Source organism: Hypanus sabinus, chromosome 14, assembly GCF_030144855.1.
Source record: "Hypanus sabinus isolate sHypSab1 chromosome 14, sHypSab1.hap1, whole genome shotgun sequence".
NCBI lineage: Eukaryota > Metazoa > Chordata > Chondrichthyes > Myliobatiformes > Dasyatidae > Hypanus > Hypanus sabinus.
In genome coordinates this window covers 79,482,236-79,499,851 of record NC_082719.1, presented here as the reverse complement: position 1 = coordinate 79,499,851, position 17,616 = coordinate 79,482,236, and the positions used below count along the sequence as shown (strand labels likewise).

General features: G+C 40.5%; 1 protein-coding gene across 10 annotated transcripts in view; it reads right to left on the bottom strand.

The window, feature by feature from the left end:
• Nucleotides 1-17,616, bottom strand: part of LOC132404908 (GTP-binding protein Rit2-like) — a 328,089-nt gene that overhangs the window by 161,121 nt on the left and 149,352 nt on the right. For all 10 annotated transcript variants that reach the window (XM_059989504.1, XM_059989507.1, XM_059989513.1 and 7 more), the window contains one exon: nt 17,020-17,093. In XM_059989504.1, coding sequence (XP_059845487.1) covers nt 17,020-17,093 — 74 coding nt within the window. The remainder of the gene's footprint in view (nt 1-17,019; nt 17,094-17,616) is intronic.

The following is a 17,616-nucleotide window of genomic DNA, read 5'->3' as shown; positions in this document are numbered from 1 at the left end:
TGGAGACTGGGGTTTAAACGTGTACAACTGTGACTATGAAGTAATTGGATTGTTGTGATGAATCTATCTAATTCACTCATTTCCCATCCTTACCTGGTGTGTGCTGTGCGTTAAGGCAGAAACATGACATAGTGACTGACTCGAATACAAGCAGTAACTGGGCAGCAGAATACAGAGTGTGGTCTCTAGGAACAAAAAGTGATGTAAGACCATAAGAAACAGGAACAGAATTAGGGGATTCAGCACATCGAGTCTGCTCCACCATTCCATTTATTATCCCTCTCAATCCCATTCTTCTGCCTTCTCCACGTAACCTTTGATGCCCTGACTAATCAAGAACCTATCAACTTCCTCTTTTAAAATGCCCAATGATCTCGCCTCCACACCCATCTATGGCAATGAATTCCGCAGACTCTGACTAAAGTAATTCTTTCTCAAATCTTTTTAAAATCACGTCCCTCTATGTGTGCATAGAAGCACAAAGTAACCCTACAATACAATGAGTATGTTATAATACAGTTTACTGAGAACTGTAAGTTAATAAAAGATTGGAAGAAGCTGAGATGATGGAGGTAATGAATGGAGTCAAAACCAAAAGGCAAAATGTAAAACATGCCTCCAGTTAGAGTGGGTAGGTCAGGTGTTTTGTTTCCATATTGCTGAGGTAAGTTTACATGCATCCAACTGAGGAGTTTACGGTCTTCAGGGACATGGGGAAAGTTCTATAAATTTCTACAGTGTCAAACATGATGCTTGTGTTCAAGAAAGTAAAAAGTAAGTGACTTGATGTTCATTCAAAAATATTATATTTGCTAATCATACCACACTTGGCATGGAAACAACGAGGACCAGTTAACTGTAAGGAGAAAATCAAAAGAAGCACAAATGCTGTAAATCTCAAACAAAAACAGAAAAAAAACTGAAAATCCTCAGCAAGTCAGGTATTATCTGCAGGAAAAAAAATCTACTACATTCATGCTTTAAGTGAGACTTCCATCAGGAATGCAAAAGAATAGCAGAAAGTGGCAGAGGGTTTAATACAGAAAAGCATGAGTGATGCACTTTGCCAGAGAGGGATGGGGAGAAGCAATAGAGACAAATTGTAGTGTCACAGGTTTAAAGAGGGACTGGGGCTCCTTCTGTAAATAGTATTAGGGCATATTCTGGAGTCAGTTAATATTTTTCTATATAAGCTTTGGTAAACAATCTTTAGACTTGAATGTGGATTGTAGATTTAATTTAAAATTCAGCTCCTCATAATAGTTTCCTGGAGTTGTGGACACCATCTGTGGAATATTGCTATAGAATGTGATATGATCCCAGATATTGATTGGCATCTCCTTAGTTCAATAAGTTTAGGTAAGGCAGAATTAGATGTGTCCAGGAAGGATTCCTGACAAAATATGTAGACAGAACAGCTGGAGGGGAAGCCATACTGGATCTAATACTCGGCAAAGAATGTGGTTAGGTGACAGATCTCTGAGTAGGTCAGCAGTGCAGACACAGTGATTACAATTCCCTGACCTTTACCATAGCCTTGGACAGGGATAGGAGCAGATGATTTGGGAAAATATTTATTTGGAGGAATGTGAATTATGATGCTACTTGGCAGGAACTTGGGAGCATAAATTGGGAACTGATGTACTCAGGGAAATACAAAATAAAAAAAGTGGAAGTTGTTCAGGAAACGCTTGCATGGGGTTCTAGATAGGCTTGTCCACTGAGGCAGGGAAAGGATGGTAGGGTGTAGGAACCATGGTTGACAAATAATGTGATACATCTAGTCAAGAGGTTGAAAGAAGTATACTTAAGGATTAGGAAGCAAGAATCAGATAGGATGCTGGAGAGTTATAAAGCAGCCTGAAAGGACCTTAAGAAATCTGGAAAGGGACATGAAAAGGCCTTGGCCCAGGGTGTTCTACATGTACATGGATTACAGGAGAGATTACAGGATAATGAGAGTGAAGGTACGGCTGATCAATGATAAAAGAGGAAATGTGCCTCATGTTGGTGGGGTCCTTAATGAATATTTTGCTTCAGTATTCACTAGTGAGAGGAAGCTTGATGAATGTGAGGACAGTGTGCATGCTGGTACATGCCGATGTTAAGAAAGAGGATGTGCAGGAACTCTTGAAAAACATTAGGATGGGTAAGTCCCTGGGCCGGACAGAGATATTCCAGGTTACTATGGAAAATGTTGGCACGTGGCCAAGTGGTTAAGGCATTTGTCTAGAGATCTGAAGGTCGCTAGTTCGAGCCTTGGTTGAGACTGTGTGTGTGTCCTTGAGCAAGGCACTTAACTACACGTTGCTCTGTGATGACACCGGTGCCAAGCTGTACGGGTCCTAATGTCCCTTGGACAATATCAGTGGCATGGAGAGGGGAGATTTGCAGCTTGGGCAACTGTTGGTCTTCCATAAAAAAAAACCTTGTCCAGACTTGCACCCTGGAAACTTCCCAAGGCGGAAATTCATGGTCTATCAAAACTAATGGAGGCCTACCTACCTACTATGGAGAGCAAGAAATGAGATTGCTGTGCATTTGGCAATGAATCTTGCATCCTCACTGGCCAATAAAGTAGTGCCAGATGACTGGAGGGTGGTAATTGTTATTCCATTGTTTAAGAAAAGTGAAAAGGGATAACCCAGGGAATTAAATATTAGTGAATCATAAATCTGTGGTGGGCAAAAAATTGAAGAGGATTCTTAGAAAGAGAATTTATGATCATTTGAAGAAACGCAGGCTGATTAGGATTAGTCAGTATGGCTTTGTGAGGGGCAGGTTGTATCTCATGAGCCTGATGGAATTCTTCAAAGAAGTGACAAAGCAATTTGAAGGTAGAACAGTTGCATACAGATTTTAGTGGTGTTTGAATAGGTTCCCCATAGTCGGCTCATACAGCAAATCAGGAGGCTTGGGATCCAGGGAGAAATGGCTGCATGGATTCAGAATTGGCTTGCTCACAGAGGGTAGTAGTTGATTGAGCATATTCTACCTGAATGTCAGTGACCAGTGATCCACAGCAATCTGTTCTAGGACTCCTGACTTTTGTGATTTTTATAACTAACTTGGATGAAGAGGTGGAAATCTGGATTAGTAAGTTTGCAGATACAGTAGCATGAAGGTTGGTAGCATTATGGATGGTGTAGAAGGTTACAGAAGGTTAGATTGGAACATTGACAGGGAGCAGATCTGGGCTAAAGAGTGGCAGCTGGAGTTCAATCTAGGAAAGTGAGAAGTGAATCATTTAGGATGTTCGAACTGGATGACAGAGTACAGGGTTAATGGCAAGATTCTTAGTAGTATGGAGGAACCAAGAGATTTTGGAGTTCATGTCCATGGATCACTCAGAATTGCCATGCAAGTTGATAGGATTGTTAAGAATCTCCCCACTCCATTTCCACAGATCTCAGAGAGGGCTTCTGTAATTTCTTCTTTGACCTCGCACTGTTCTGGCCATTTTGTGAAATTACCTGGATTGAATTTAATGTTGAGGCATATTAGGGTGTATTCTGGAGTTATGCTATATAGCAAATATTAATTTCAATAGAAACCAATCTTCAGATCTGAACATCAATTCTAAATTGAGTTTAAAATACTGCACAGAACAATGGTCATTCTGGAGCTGCAGACTTTGATAGATTACTAACAAAGAAACACTCCATTTGACCCAAGATGTCTGCATATGCATGACTGAAGCCCAGAGTCAGTGGGGAGTAACATTCATTTTAGGTGTTTGGAGTGCTGGCATGAAGATGGAGGTGTTTGAAAATGTTATGTAATTCAAAGGAAACATTGTCAGCCCTCCTTATCCACAGGGGATTGGTTCCAGGACCCCCCACAGATACTAAAAAATGCAGATGCTCAAGTCCCTTGTTTAACCTGTCTCAGTGCGGTGGACTTTAGGACCCGGCGGAGCTCTGAACCTGCAGAGTTTCTGTTCCGTTGACGGAAAACGATCACGATTGAAAATAAAGTGGAAATAATAAAGCGGTCAGAAAGAGGTGAAATGTCATCAGTCATTCAAAAAGCGTTAGGCTACTGTTGGTCAATGATTGGAACAATTTTAAAGGATAAAGTGAGAATAATGGAGCATGTGAAAAGCCCTCCCCGATGATAGCTACAATTACTACTAAGCAACGCACTGATTTAATTATTGAAATATATACCTTTCCTAAGTGTTTTATATGAACAGAAAGGTAAAATATATACTATACACTAAGACAAACGTTTGACTAACTGATGCTAAATAATATTGGATGTACCTGTTCCGACTTACTTAGTAAGAGAACTTCTGTTGTTTTCTCGATCCTGATCCATGGTAACCTATGCACATCCTCCCATAAACTTTAAATCATCTCTAGATTACTTATAATACCTAATACAATGTAAATACTATGTAAATAGTTGTTATACTGTATTGTTTAAGGTATAATGACGAGAAAAAAAAGTCTGTACGTTCTCAAACAACAAGTGATAGAGAGAGAAATTCTGGATTTTCCCGATCCATGGTTGGTTGAATCTGCGGATGCGGAACTCGCGGATAAGGAGGGCTGACTGTACATTGTAACTGTAGACATTATTACCTTTGATTTTGAGTATACAAAAATGTCATGTAATATGGCCTCTTCTTCCAAGAGTATCTCCAGTATGATTCCTGCTTGTTTTGTGAAGTAAGGACTTCTATGTCCATCAGCTACAGTGTCTCTCCAGTAACTTCAGTCACAATCACAATAAGGAGTCCGAGATAAAAACAGTTTTGGAAAAAACAAATAGAAAAAGTAGAAAACTTATACAAAAAGTACCAGAAAATAATGAGTTAAAGCTTTGGAAAAGAACTATGGGGAGAATGCAAGGAAGAACCTTTTCATTAAATACATCAAGAGGTAATAATTTGGAACTTACCAACTTCATAAGTGGTTGAAATGCAAATGCTCAGTGGAATTAATTTTTAGTGATATCAAGATAGCCCAGAATAATGAAACCAACTCAATTTCTTTATATAGAGCCAGCGCAGCCCCGATAGGCTAAATTGCCTCTTTTTATGCTGTAATAATTCAGTGAAATAGTCCACATGGCTAAGGGATGGGCAGTAAATAATGATCATGTCAGTCCGTAAACTGATGAATAATTTATTCCAGCTCTTTAATCTAATTTTACATTCAGAGGATGTAACTGAAGATCCTTATTGCCCATTTCTGCTTCTAGATTGTTTCAGAAACTCCATTTCAAAGGACTTCTAAAGGTTACAGTTTTGCACTATTTCTGTAATAATTCAAAGATTCAAGATTCAAAGTGCATTTATTAAAGTATGTATGCAGTAAACAATGCTGAGAGTCGTCTTCCCACAGACAGCCATGAAACGAAGAAAACCATGAAACCCATTCAAAGAAAAACATCAACCCCCCCCCACCCAAGCGCAAACAAAAAGAACGAACAATGCAAATGAAAACAAAATATTAGCGGAAAAAGCACAGAATATAAAACACCAAACCATATTGTCATCAAAAGAGTCTAGGCATTTTCAGTTCAGTTCAATCTAGCTCAATCTTCGTTATCTGCAGGCCACAGAGCCAGTCAGCCCAGATCAAAATTGCACAAAATAGCAACAAAGTTGGATGCATCAGCAAGCGAGATAAGGCTGATTACAGGGCCAACGGTGGGAAACTTTGTCACATGGTGCGAGCAGAATCATCTGCAGCTTAATGTGAAAAAGACTAAGTTGCTGGCGGTGGACCTGAGGAGGGCTAATGCACTGGTGACCCCTGTTTCCATCCAAGGGGTCAGTGTGTACATGGTGGAGGAGTACAAATACCTGGGGATACAAATTGACAATAAACTGGACTGGTCAAACAACACTGAGGCTGTCTACAAGAAGGGTCAGAGCCGTCTCTATTTCCTGAGGATACTCAGGTCCTTTAACATCTGCCGGATGATGTTGAGGATGTTCTACGAGGCTGTGGTGGCCAGTGCTATCATGTTTGCTGTTGTGTGCTGGGGCAGCAGGCTGAGGGTAGCAAACACCAACAGAATCAACAAACTCATTCGTAAGGCCAGTGATGTTGTGGGGGTGGAACTGGACTCTCTGACGGTGGTGTCTGAAAAGAGGATGCTGTCCAAGTTGCATGCCATATTGGACAACGTCTCCCATCCACTCCACAATGTACTGGTTAGGCACAGGAGTACATTCAGCCAGAGACTCATTCCACCGAGATGTAACACTGAGCATCATAGGAAGTCATTCCTGCCTGTGGCCATCAAACTTCACAACTCCTCCCTCGGAGTGTCGAACACCCTGAGCCAATAGGCTGGTCCTGGACTAATTTCGACTTGGCATTATTTACAGACAATAGACAATAGGTGCAGAAGTAGATCATTCGGCCCTTTGAGCCTGCACCGCCATTCTGAGATCATGGCTGATCATCTACTATCAATACGCAGTTCCTGCCTTGTCCCCATATCCCTTGATTCCCCTATCCATAAGATACCTATCTAGCTCCTTCTTGAAAGCATCCAGAGAATTGGCCTCCACTGCCTTCCGAGGCAGTGAATTCCATACCCCCACAACTCTCTGGAAGAAGAAGTTTTTCCTTAACTCTGTCCTAAATGACCTACCCCTTATTCTCAAACCATGCCCTCTGGTACTGGACTCTCCCAGCATCTGGAACATATTTCCTGCCTCTATCTTGTCCAATCCCTTAATAATCTTATATGTTGCAATAAAATCCCCTCTCAATCTCCTTAATTCCAGCGTGTACAAACCCAGTCTCTCTAACCTCTCACTGCAGCAGTTGGAGGTTTCCATCAGCTTCGAAAGGGCAGCAATCATATTAGTGCCAAGAAGAATATGGTGAGTTGTCTCAATGACAATCGCCCAGTAGTACTCACAACTACTGTAATGAAGTGCTTTCTGAAGTTGGTCGTGGCTAGTACTAACTCCTGTGTGCACAAGGACCTCAATCTGTTGCACTTCGCCCACCACAACAACAGGTCTACAGCACATACATTCTCACTGCTCTTCACTCTGCTTTGGAGCAGCTAGACAATAATTAAACATACATCAGGCTGCTGTTTATTGGTAACAGCTCGGTATTCAGTATCATCATCCCCTCACTAGTAATCAACAAGGTTCAAAACCAATTCCCTCTGCAACTGGATCTTCAACCCCCTCATAGGGAAACCACAGTCAGTATAAGGTCATTTCCTCGTCCTTGCTAACAATCAATACAGGCACACCTCAACGATGTCTGCTTAGCCCACTGTTCTAACCCCTCTATGCTCATGACTGTGCAGCTAAGCACAGCTCAAACACCATCACTAAACTTGCTGATGATGTCACTGTTACAGGCAGAATCTCAGTTGGCAACAAGAATGAGTACAGCAGCAAGATAGATTGGTTAATTGAATGTGTTACACTCAACTCAGCAAGAGCAAGGAATTGATTGTGGACTTCAGGAAGGGGACATTAAGAGAACATGCAGTCCTCTTTGAGAAGTCAACAATGGAAATGGTGAGCACCTTTAAGATTATGGCCGGCAGTATCACTGAGAATCTACCCTGGGCCCAACACATTGATGCAATTATGAAGAAGGCATGCCAGCAGCTTTACTTCATTAAGAATTTGAGGAGATTTGGTATGCCACCAAAGACTTAAAATTTCTATAGGTGTATGATGGAGAGCATTCTGACTGGCTGCAACACAGCCTGGTATCAACACTTCTATGCACAGGATTGAAAAAGGCTGCAGAGAGTCATAGACTCAGCCAACTCCAAATATTTACAACCCTTCCCCCTATCAAGGCCATCTTCAAGAGGCAGTCCCTCAAAAAGTTGGCATCAATCATTTGGGATCCTCTCCATCCTAGACATGCTCTTTTTTGGTCCTACAGTCTGGGAGGAAGTACACAAGCCTGAAGACCTAGACTTGGTGATTCTGGAACAGCTTCTTCCCTTTGTCATCAGATTTCTGACCCATACATTGACAGTCGTGTAACACATACAAATTGCTGGAGAAACTGAGCAAGTCAGGCAGTGACTATGTAAAGGAATAAACAGACAAACATTTCAGGCAAAGACACTTTCACTCTTAGCCCAAAATATTGATTGTTTATTCCTCTCTATAAATGCCATCTGATTTGCCGAGTTCCTCCAGCATTTTGTGTGTGTAAGATTGGGGCTGGATACATGCTGCAGTCTCTAATGTCCTTGTGTGCCCTTCCATGTCTGCGGAAGCTTCCTCTGGGTGCTCCTGTCTCCTCCCATTTAACAAAGACATACAGTTAGGATTATTGAGATAAGGACGTGACAGAATTGTGCGACACCTGTTGGCTGCCCCCAGCACAATCTTTGATGATTTGATTTGACGCAAAATAATGCATTTCACTTATGTTTCAATGCAACTGTCAGAAGTGCACAGCACGGGTGAACCCAAATGCAGGACACAAGCACATTTTCTAGCGTTAACAAGAATAGAGTTTATTAATAATTATAAAGGAAGCCATTCAGGATTGTTCAGAGGGGAATCGAGGAGTGAACAAAGCGGAAGTGGGAATAAGCATGGTTGGACTCGGGCTCAGGCCCTGGATTTAGACTGGGACTAGGACCTCAGGACCCGGATTTGGACTAGGACTTGGACTTGGGGACCCGGACTTAGAACTCGGAACCTTGGAGCCTGGACTTGAAACTTGGAACCTTGAAGTACAGAACACTGAGCCGGGGCTCCTCCTTGGGCACAGGGCATAGAGCCGGGACTCTTTTTAGAAACAAGGTGCAGAACATGAAGAGACAGTTCCTCACTCAGGGTAGCAGCAAACGGCCAGACCTGCCCAGCGGAGGAGGAACAAAACCACAGAACAACAGACAGTTCTTTATCTTGACACGAACTGGCTCCATGTGGCAGCAAGCTCTCTACAGACAGTGGCTCTCGTCTCACTCTGGTGGGTTAACTTGACGGACCCACTCTGGCAAGGTAGCTTAGCGGTTCGCTCAGGCTAGGTAATTTAACAGGCTGGCTCCGGCAATGTGGCTTGGCTCGCTCCGGCAAGGTCACTTGCTCGCACTTGCTTTGGTGACATAAGGTGATGTCCGGTCACGATCTAGTGCCGAGTAGTTATAAGCCCGACACTATATACTGCTCATTTAGCTGAGAATCAAGTGCCTTTAATTACAGAGCCCAAGAAACAAGGGGAAATAATGCATTAAGGAAAGCGAGGAGTCAACAATCCTGATTGTGATACAAAGGAAATTTAAAGGAACCAGGGGATCACCAATCAGGACCTTGACAGTGACAATCAAAGCTTGTCTAATCCCCTGGTTAATAAATTAACTGCTATACTATAGGCATTTCATTATAGCAGTTCTGTAAGAGTAATCTGTTCTGCTTTTAGCCTGTTTGGGTTTGAGCTGAGATAAGAAGAGGCTTTTTGTTCACCTGAGGAATGTGGTGTCAACCAATCAGGATGGTGGAATTCGGAGGAAGTTCTAGAGAACACTAGAGTGTGGAGGTCTTTTCTGGCCCGAGCTGGGAGAAGGCAGGAGTGAAGATGGCTGAGGGTGCTGTCCTTGTTGCACAAGGTGCTTTGTGCAGATGAATGGTTTCAAGGAGGACCAATACTCCTGTTGGAGCCCCGTTTGGACAGGATGGATTTCGAGCAACATTCGGAAGGTGGTGTGTGCATTCAGGCAGGCTGAGGGTCTAGCATGAGTGACAGACAAGTTCAAGATAAGCTCCAATTTAACTGCATATTTGACTGTTTAAAAGTAATGGGCCCTTTTTTGGTTTTTACTTTCTCTCCTTTAATAACTGTTTCCTTAAGATAACATCCTTAAATATTATCTTTATAATTGTATGTAGTGTACAATCTGTTACTTTTTGCTGACAAGCGATCGCCAGGAGCAGAAAATCACACAGCATTCACACTATCCGGGGTTTGGGTGGGTGAGGCATCCCAACTTCAGGGATTTGGCAGGAGCAAAGTTGTATACACCCTAGATGTACGAAGTCTGAGAAAGATGGGTTTCTCGCCTCAGAATCCAGCACCTGTCAGCAAGGGGCAAGTGAGCTGCATTTCCAGAGATGCTCAATAAAAAGGGGTTCCACTAGTCTTTAATTTTTATTCAATATTGAATTCTAGCTTGACCTTCCCTTGTAAATTAACTAATCTGCTCTTTGATAAAGAGAAGCTCAGTCTACACAACATGCATATTATGAGAGGCATAATTTAGTCTAAACTCTTTCAGACTTACTATTGCTCAAAGAATGCACGCCCAAATCAAGAGATGGAATCCCTGATAGAAATTGATTTGTGGTGCATTCAAGACCTAGCTGACATGGTCTTCAGGAGACTCAACTGAGCAATGACTTCAATTTCAGGCAATCTTCTTCATCCAAGGAGTGATGAAATGAACGAGCTGTGAAGAGGCAGGGCAGTGGTTGGATGATGAACGATTTTGACTCTTCCATTTACATCTTGGAAGACCCAAATACTTTTCAGTATCAGGATTAAGGTCAGGTTTTATTATTTCTGGCTTATATGAAAGTTGTGAAATTTGCTGTTTGTGGTAGTAGTACAGTGCAAAATGACTTTGTTATAAAAATTATAAACCCCGGTCTTACAGCTGGCTGCTGGAAAACACTATGCTAACTACTATACTACTGTGCCACCAAATGACTAAAGTAACAGGACCACATTCAGAAAATCTTTGTTTAGGAGTTCCCCTAATTTAAAGCTGAAATATTTGCTGTCCTGAACTCTGAAAAACTAAGTGGTTGACTGATACAGCTCACATCTGAGGAAAACAGAGGGGAAAAAAAAAACAAGAATATAGACCCAGTCAACAGTCCAGCCCCTGGGAGGGGAATAGTATTATGTTGCACCTTCTCCCTTGGCCCAGTCAAACCAAAAACAAAATTGCACCAGACCAGTTTTAGGAAGCAGGCCCAGCATTAAGTCTAGCTGTTGGACCGCAGGAATGTAATGAAGTACAGGGAATATCTTTGAGCCTATTTGTGCATCAAGAACAGCCTCCTGCCTGGAGCAGGCAGATGCTCTGGCCATCTTATCATAGACTTCCATCACGGTGACAGCTGTGGGGTCTGCCACTTAAATGAGATAGTAAATGACCCAGTGTCATTTCAGAGTGCTACCAACTGCTTATACTGGCAGACACTATTGAAATTAACATCACTGTACTTTATCAGACTTCTATACGCAAAGTGTCTGGCTGCAGCTTGTAGTCTTTCCTTTGTCATAGTGAGAATCGGAGAGCTCAGTGGATTTTCTAATTTGTAGAGATTGATTATTTCCTGCCAGTGTTATTATTATCTAGATAAATGAATCTGAATTACTTTCCAAATATGGACAACGAGCATTTTTTTCAAATTGCTGCAAAACCACCATTTATTATACTGAAAATGTTGTAGATTTTCAAGTGATCTGTAGAGGCAATTCTGTGTTTCTTTAATTTTCTTAGAGGTTTTCCTTGACGTGCATTTTACCACAGTTTACCAGCTGTGTTGTTATGTAGTATCGCAAGCTTGACAACCAGAATGAATTATAAAGCCACTTATGTCAACATAAAGAATAGTTTTGAGGTAGTCATCCACAATAATGTGTTTCTAAGGATGATGCGTAACTATATTTCAAAGGGGTAACATTATTATTCAATCCCAAGGAAAAAAAAACTGTAATCGAGAATCATTAGAACATATGGTAGGCCATCACGTACTGATAGTGTTGGTATTTATCTTCCCAGCAATGATCCAGTAATTACATTTAAACATTGATTTAATCTGCAAATAGAGAAATGATGAAGCTATTTCTTTAAATGGGGAAATATGGGACTCTATGTTGAAAACCGCATATTTTCTTTGAGTAGGCTGACCTCTGTAACTCAGATGTGGTGAGGTTGTGAGCAGGCTCTGCTCATAAGGAGGTAATCATCCTATTAACTTATGGCCATATTTATCCTACATAACTGGCTGATTTTAAATAGGGTTATAAATATACTAGACTATTCCACATGCTATTACTTAGGAATAGGAGAAGGCTTACGTATATGCTCGATTAGTCAAATATCAATGATGGCAGAATTGATATTGAGAAGGCAAAGGGCATGGTATAACATCTAAAGAAGCAATGGCAATAAAAAAAGAGGAAATTTTGGCTGACTAACGTAATTATGAACGTATGAAGAATACATAATAACTGGAAAGGAATGAAATGAGGACAGGCGACTATACTGTAAGTGCATTGTTTGTAAAAATGGGCATCTCAAGAAGATAAAGTGATGAAAAGATGTTCGGCATGTTAGCCTTCATCAGCCAGGGTGTTCCATACAGGAGCTGGTACATGACGACACAGTTGTATAAATTGTTGGTGAGGCTTCATCTGGAGTACATGAGCTGCCAGAGTACTGTAAGTAGTTTTGGCAGGTACAATAGCATTAACACTTGAATAAGTATATGGAGAAGAGGGGCTTGGAGTTAACATGTGATGAATGAGGGAAAGTATGCAGGTTGGAAAGGCGGAAGATTTGCCTGCTGCCTTAACTGAGAACACTTTTTTTTCCAGTGAATCTAGATGTTTTACACTGGATGCCCAAAATCAAGGCTATGATTGGGTCAAATTAGTGAGTGACCCCATTCTTCAACACAGTCTATAGACATAATCTGATGGCAACATATCGCCTGCTAAGGTTCATAGGTGACTTAGGGCCACTTGAGTGAGGTATGAACCTCTTCCAATGTGAGTCAGTACTTATAAGAGAAAGGAGGGAATTAGGAAGGAAGGAAGGAAGGAAGGAAGGAAGGAAGGAAGGAAGGAAGGAAGGAAGGAAGGAAGGAAGGAAGGAAGAAAGAAAGAAAGAACACCTGCCAGACACAACATACTTTGTTTCATATATCATCTTATAAATATTCATTCTGGATGAAAACTTGTAATCCTCCCAACAAATTTCTGGTCTAATCAAGTCTGGTGAGAGTCTAGCAGAGAGACCACAGATATAACAGGGTGTCAGAGTATCAGTTTGTTGGAACTTTGTAAATAGAGGAGACTCCATTTTCTCCAATACAACGTCAGGAATGTGGGAGGATGAATGTTTAGGCACAGTCATGTAATTTGACCTAAATGTCATTGACATACCTTGTATACCAAGAGATAACAGAAATGGTAACTGAAAATCACGGGGATTAAAAGTTGAAACAAAATAAAATACCACGCATGCTGGAAAACTATAATAAAAATTATTTTTACTCTAAATATTTAACAAGTCATTACTTTAATAAATAGATCATTAATCTGAAGGTAGTTATTAGTCTTTGCACAAGCCGCCTGACGCTGCCGAATAAGTCCCAACCTTTTCTACTTTTACGTCAAAAATGCAAATAGTACATGTATAATTTTTTTTAAAAGTTCACTCCACCATTAAAGTGGTTAACACATATTACAATACAACATGGTTTCAGGCCTTTGACCTAACTAGTGCACACCAGCCATGATGCTCACCCAGCTCTTGGCCCAATTTCTTGCATACGGATAATTATCTGTCCAAGTTCCACCCCACCATGGTACAATCCAACTACTTCTTAAATAGTACCTGCTTCAACCATTTCCTCTGGCAGTCCATTCTGTATACTCAGCAGTGTCTGCATAAAAAAAAAATTGGCCCTGAGGTGCCTTAACATTTCACCCTTTGATTCTCCTACCCTGCAGTAAAGAAGTTCCCTCAATTGCAAAAGTTAAATAACGTTTGGCAAGCTCCCTATTTTGGCAGATGTGCTCGGTAACACAAGCACCACACCAATTTATCTAAATAATCAAACTCAACTGATCCTCTCTTAATTTGGTTGGGTCGGACAGGAGAGCCAAATTCCTGTACTTACTCTACGTGTCCAGAAGACATTCAAGTTTAGTATGTTCATTAATTAGTCTTGACAAATAATTTTATTTTAAAAAGCCTGAGAAATGGAAAATAAATCCCACTTTAAAAAGGACATTGGTGCAAGGTGAGATTTTTCTAACTTTTATCAAGACCGCACTGTATTATTTTTTCCTCTACAAGATTCTATAAATGTTAGGGTGGGTAGTATATGATACCACATCAAACATTTACTCAATGAATTCCAGAGTATTACTCAAAACAATTATGCATCGATTAATTGCTGTTATAAATATTTCCACATAAAACTAAAAAAGTAGCAGCTTAACAAGAGGACATTGTAAGGCTAGGCTATTAACTGTGTAGAAAAAGCTGCATTATTTTCCAGTGATTAACTGGCTAATGCAGTTACTGCGTCTTTTCAATGTAGCACAAGTTCAGTGCATTCAATATTTAACCGAAACAAATGCCAAAAAATTCTTCTGAAAGGTCACTGACATGAACCCATCACTCAGTTTTTTTTTCCCTTCATACATGCTGAGTATCACTAGCACTGTCCTGTCTGTTTTTATTTTTGATAATCCACTGCCAGAAATGCAGTCACATTTGATGAGGCAAATCAATGACCTATGACACTTAACGGGTGCCAATTGGCAGCTCAGGATGATGATCATTATCTGAAAGATCCATTGATTTGCCTTTAGATAGGAGGGGGGGGGGGTCTAGTCATGAAACAATGGGGATGCAGGCAGTTGAAATAGGGCAATCTTAAAATAGGTGATTAGATTCGCTGGGAGGGGAATGACTCTAGTCAAAGAACTTAAGGCATTGCAGCAAAATACTCTCTTCAGCCAAGATGTTGTGCTAATCTTTTAACCTACTCAAAAATCAATCTGACTTGTTATCTTAAATAGCCCTGCACTTTTTCTATTATCCAGGTACCTTTCCAAGAGATTTTAAAATGCCCCTATTGTATCTGCCTCTATCACCACCCCTGAGAGGATGCACCAATCACCCAGCACTCTCTGTGCAAATAAATTTACCTCTGTCATCCCCCCTATACTGTCTTCCAATCACCTTAAAATTATGCTTCCTCTTATTAGCTATTTCCACACTAGGAAAAAGTTCCTGCCTACCTGATAATTCAGATAGGAGAGAGGAGTTGTAATTAGGGAAGAAGCCTAGAGACAATATTAGTGGATTGTTGGGCTATATGGGGTGATCAATGGCTTAGTCAATCAGGGCTGAGTGACAGCTAGTGACGACAACAAACCTCTTTTCTTAATCAGGCACCAGAAGACCAAGTATTCTTCTTGCAGCTCTAAGTACAGGTAATTATCTTCAACCAATGCACCATTTTAATGGCAGCTGCAGCAGCTCCTCTGAAGAATTGCCTGTTAAGTCACTGCAGTCATGATTTTCAGGTTTGCATTCACTTAGTAAAGAAAATCAAGCACAATGTAAACCTGACCTGCCCGCTACTGGATCATACAAACATATGTATTAAGAGCAGGAGTAAGATGACTTAGCCCCTCATGTCCGCTCTGTCATTTAATAAGATCATGGTTTATCTGATTGTAACCTGAACTCCACATTCTGAAAGTAAATTATCATTGGTTACCTTCCACCTCCTTGTGCATCATGAAATCTACCTGCCTCTGCCTCAGCATAAAACTTCGCTTCAGTGTCCTTTGATGCAGTAATGCATCTAACCCTCTAAGAGAAAAGAATGCCTCACATCTCTCATAAGTAACCAGCCCTTCATTTTAAACAAGAATCCTAATCTATATTCTTCAACAAAAGAAATATTCTACTCATACTCACCCCATCACAATACTTCAAAATCTTCTGTGTTTCGATTATGTCTCATCTCACTCTTCCAAACTACATCAGATGCAACCTAGCTTGTTGAAACTTCAATTATAAGACAACCCATCTATTTCTGGAATTAGTCAAGTCAACTGATTACAATCATTAACATCCCTCCTTGAATGCAGAGCCCAATATTGCACTTAGTATTCTAGGAACTCACGCAAAATGCTGCGGGAACTCAGCAGGTCAAGCAGCATCTATGGACAAAAGTAAACAGTCGACATTTCGGGCTGAGGCCCTTCATCAGGTGGTATATCAGGACCAGTAATCTAGGTATTCTAGGCCTCACCAATGCTTTAAGTGACTGAACCGGAACGTCCTTAATCCAACTCCTCTCACAATATATGATGACATTTACTTACCTTTCCTAATCACTGCTGCACATGCAAAATTAGACTTTTATGAATCATCCATTAGGACATTTAAAACCCTCTGCTCCACATAGCTTTGTAATCTCCCACAATTTAGATGACATTCTAATATTTTGTAATATTCTACAGCTTTAAATTTGCATTTGAACACAATACACTTACAGTATTGGCATAAATATGTGGCTTTGGCAATCCATCCACTTTAATATATTAAATTTCTTTTCTATATCCCCTGACCAGTTGCTACTTAACTCTTGCCTCAGCATCCAGCCTCCTCTCCTTTCCACCATCCAAATTAATATTTGGTTCCAGGGGAATTTGATTTATGCATTGTCAGAATCACCAAAAATCACAAGATTTTGGAAACCCATCTTTCTCCCTCAACTTATTCACTGGAAATATTAGTTATGGCAGTGAAAGATGGAGGGCAATGTTGCTGCATGGAAACGCTCTTTTCTCTATCTCGCTATAATTGTTCCTTTGCCCCTTGCACTTGGTACAGCAGCTTACCTTGAGCAGAGTCAAGCACTCAAATAATCCTTCAAACAAAATATTTTGATGGATTTTAAGCATAAGTGATTTAACTACATTAGCTATTAAAATTTTGAAGCCAGTTCAAAATTACCTTACAGGGAGGAAAATAGATTTAACTTACTAGTCAGTCTTGTGAATGAGTAATTAAACATCATGCTGGAATCTGGATTCTTGTGGATAAAATGAGAAAATTTTAATTTTAGCCTGCTTGTCACTCAAGAATAAACTCTTTAGTTTTTCAATCTTTTAGGGATCATTTTCTTTCCCTCCAGCCTTGTTCTGATCTAATTGGCTGTTTGAAAGCTTTAGATTTTTGTGGTCGCTTTGAGATAAAGGTGAAAAGGAACACATAAATAGAATTAACCTGGCCAGCTGTGTCCAATATGTCCAAGTATGCAGGATTATCATCAATTCGTACTTGAGTCTTGTATGCATCTTCTGCAAACAGAGTAAAACACACTTTTAAAATAGTTGATCCTTTGTGGATTATGGTCCCAGCTATTAATCAAAAAGTAACAACTAGTTTATTTTGACATACATCCCTTTTCAGGAACTGCACATTTCCAAATGTTTGTCTTTTTCCATCTGAAAATAAAATGATTTAGAAGACGAAAATTTTCTTCTGTTTAAATTAGAAGCTCATGACTTCTAAATTATTTAATCTTTTGCAGAAATCTTTAAAAAAAATCTGCAATTAAATACTGAGAATAAACCAATGTATGTTCTACTAAACACAAACACAAGGAAATCTGCAGCTGCTGGAAATTCAAGCAATACACATAAAATTCTGGTGGAACGCAGCAGGCCGGGCAGCATCTACAGGAAGAAGCACAATCAACGTTTCGGCGAAAGGTCTCGACGAAACATCCTGACGAAAGGTCTCGGCCCAGAACGTCGACTGTGCTTCTTCCTATAGATGCTGCCTGGCATGCTGCGTTCCACCCAGTATACTCTACTAAAG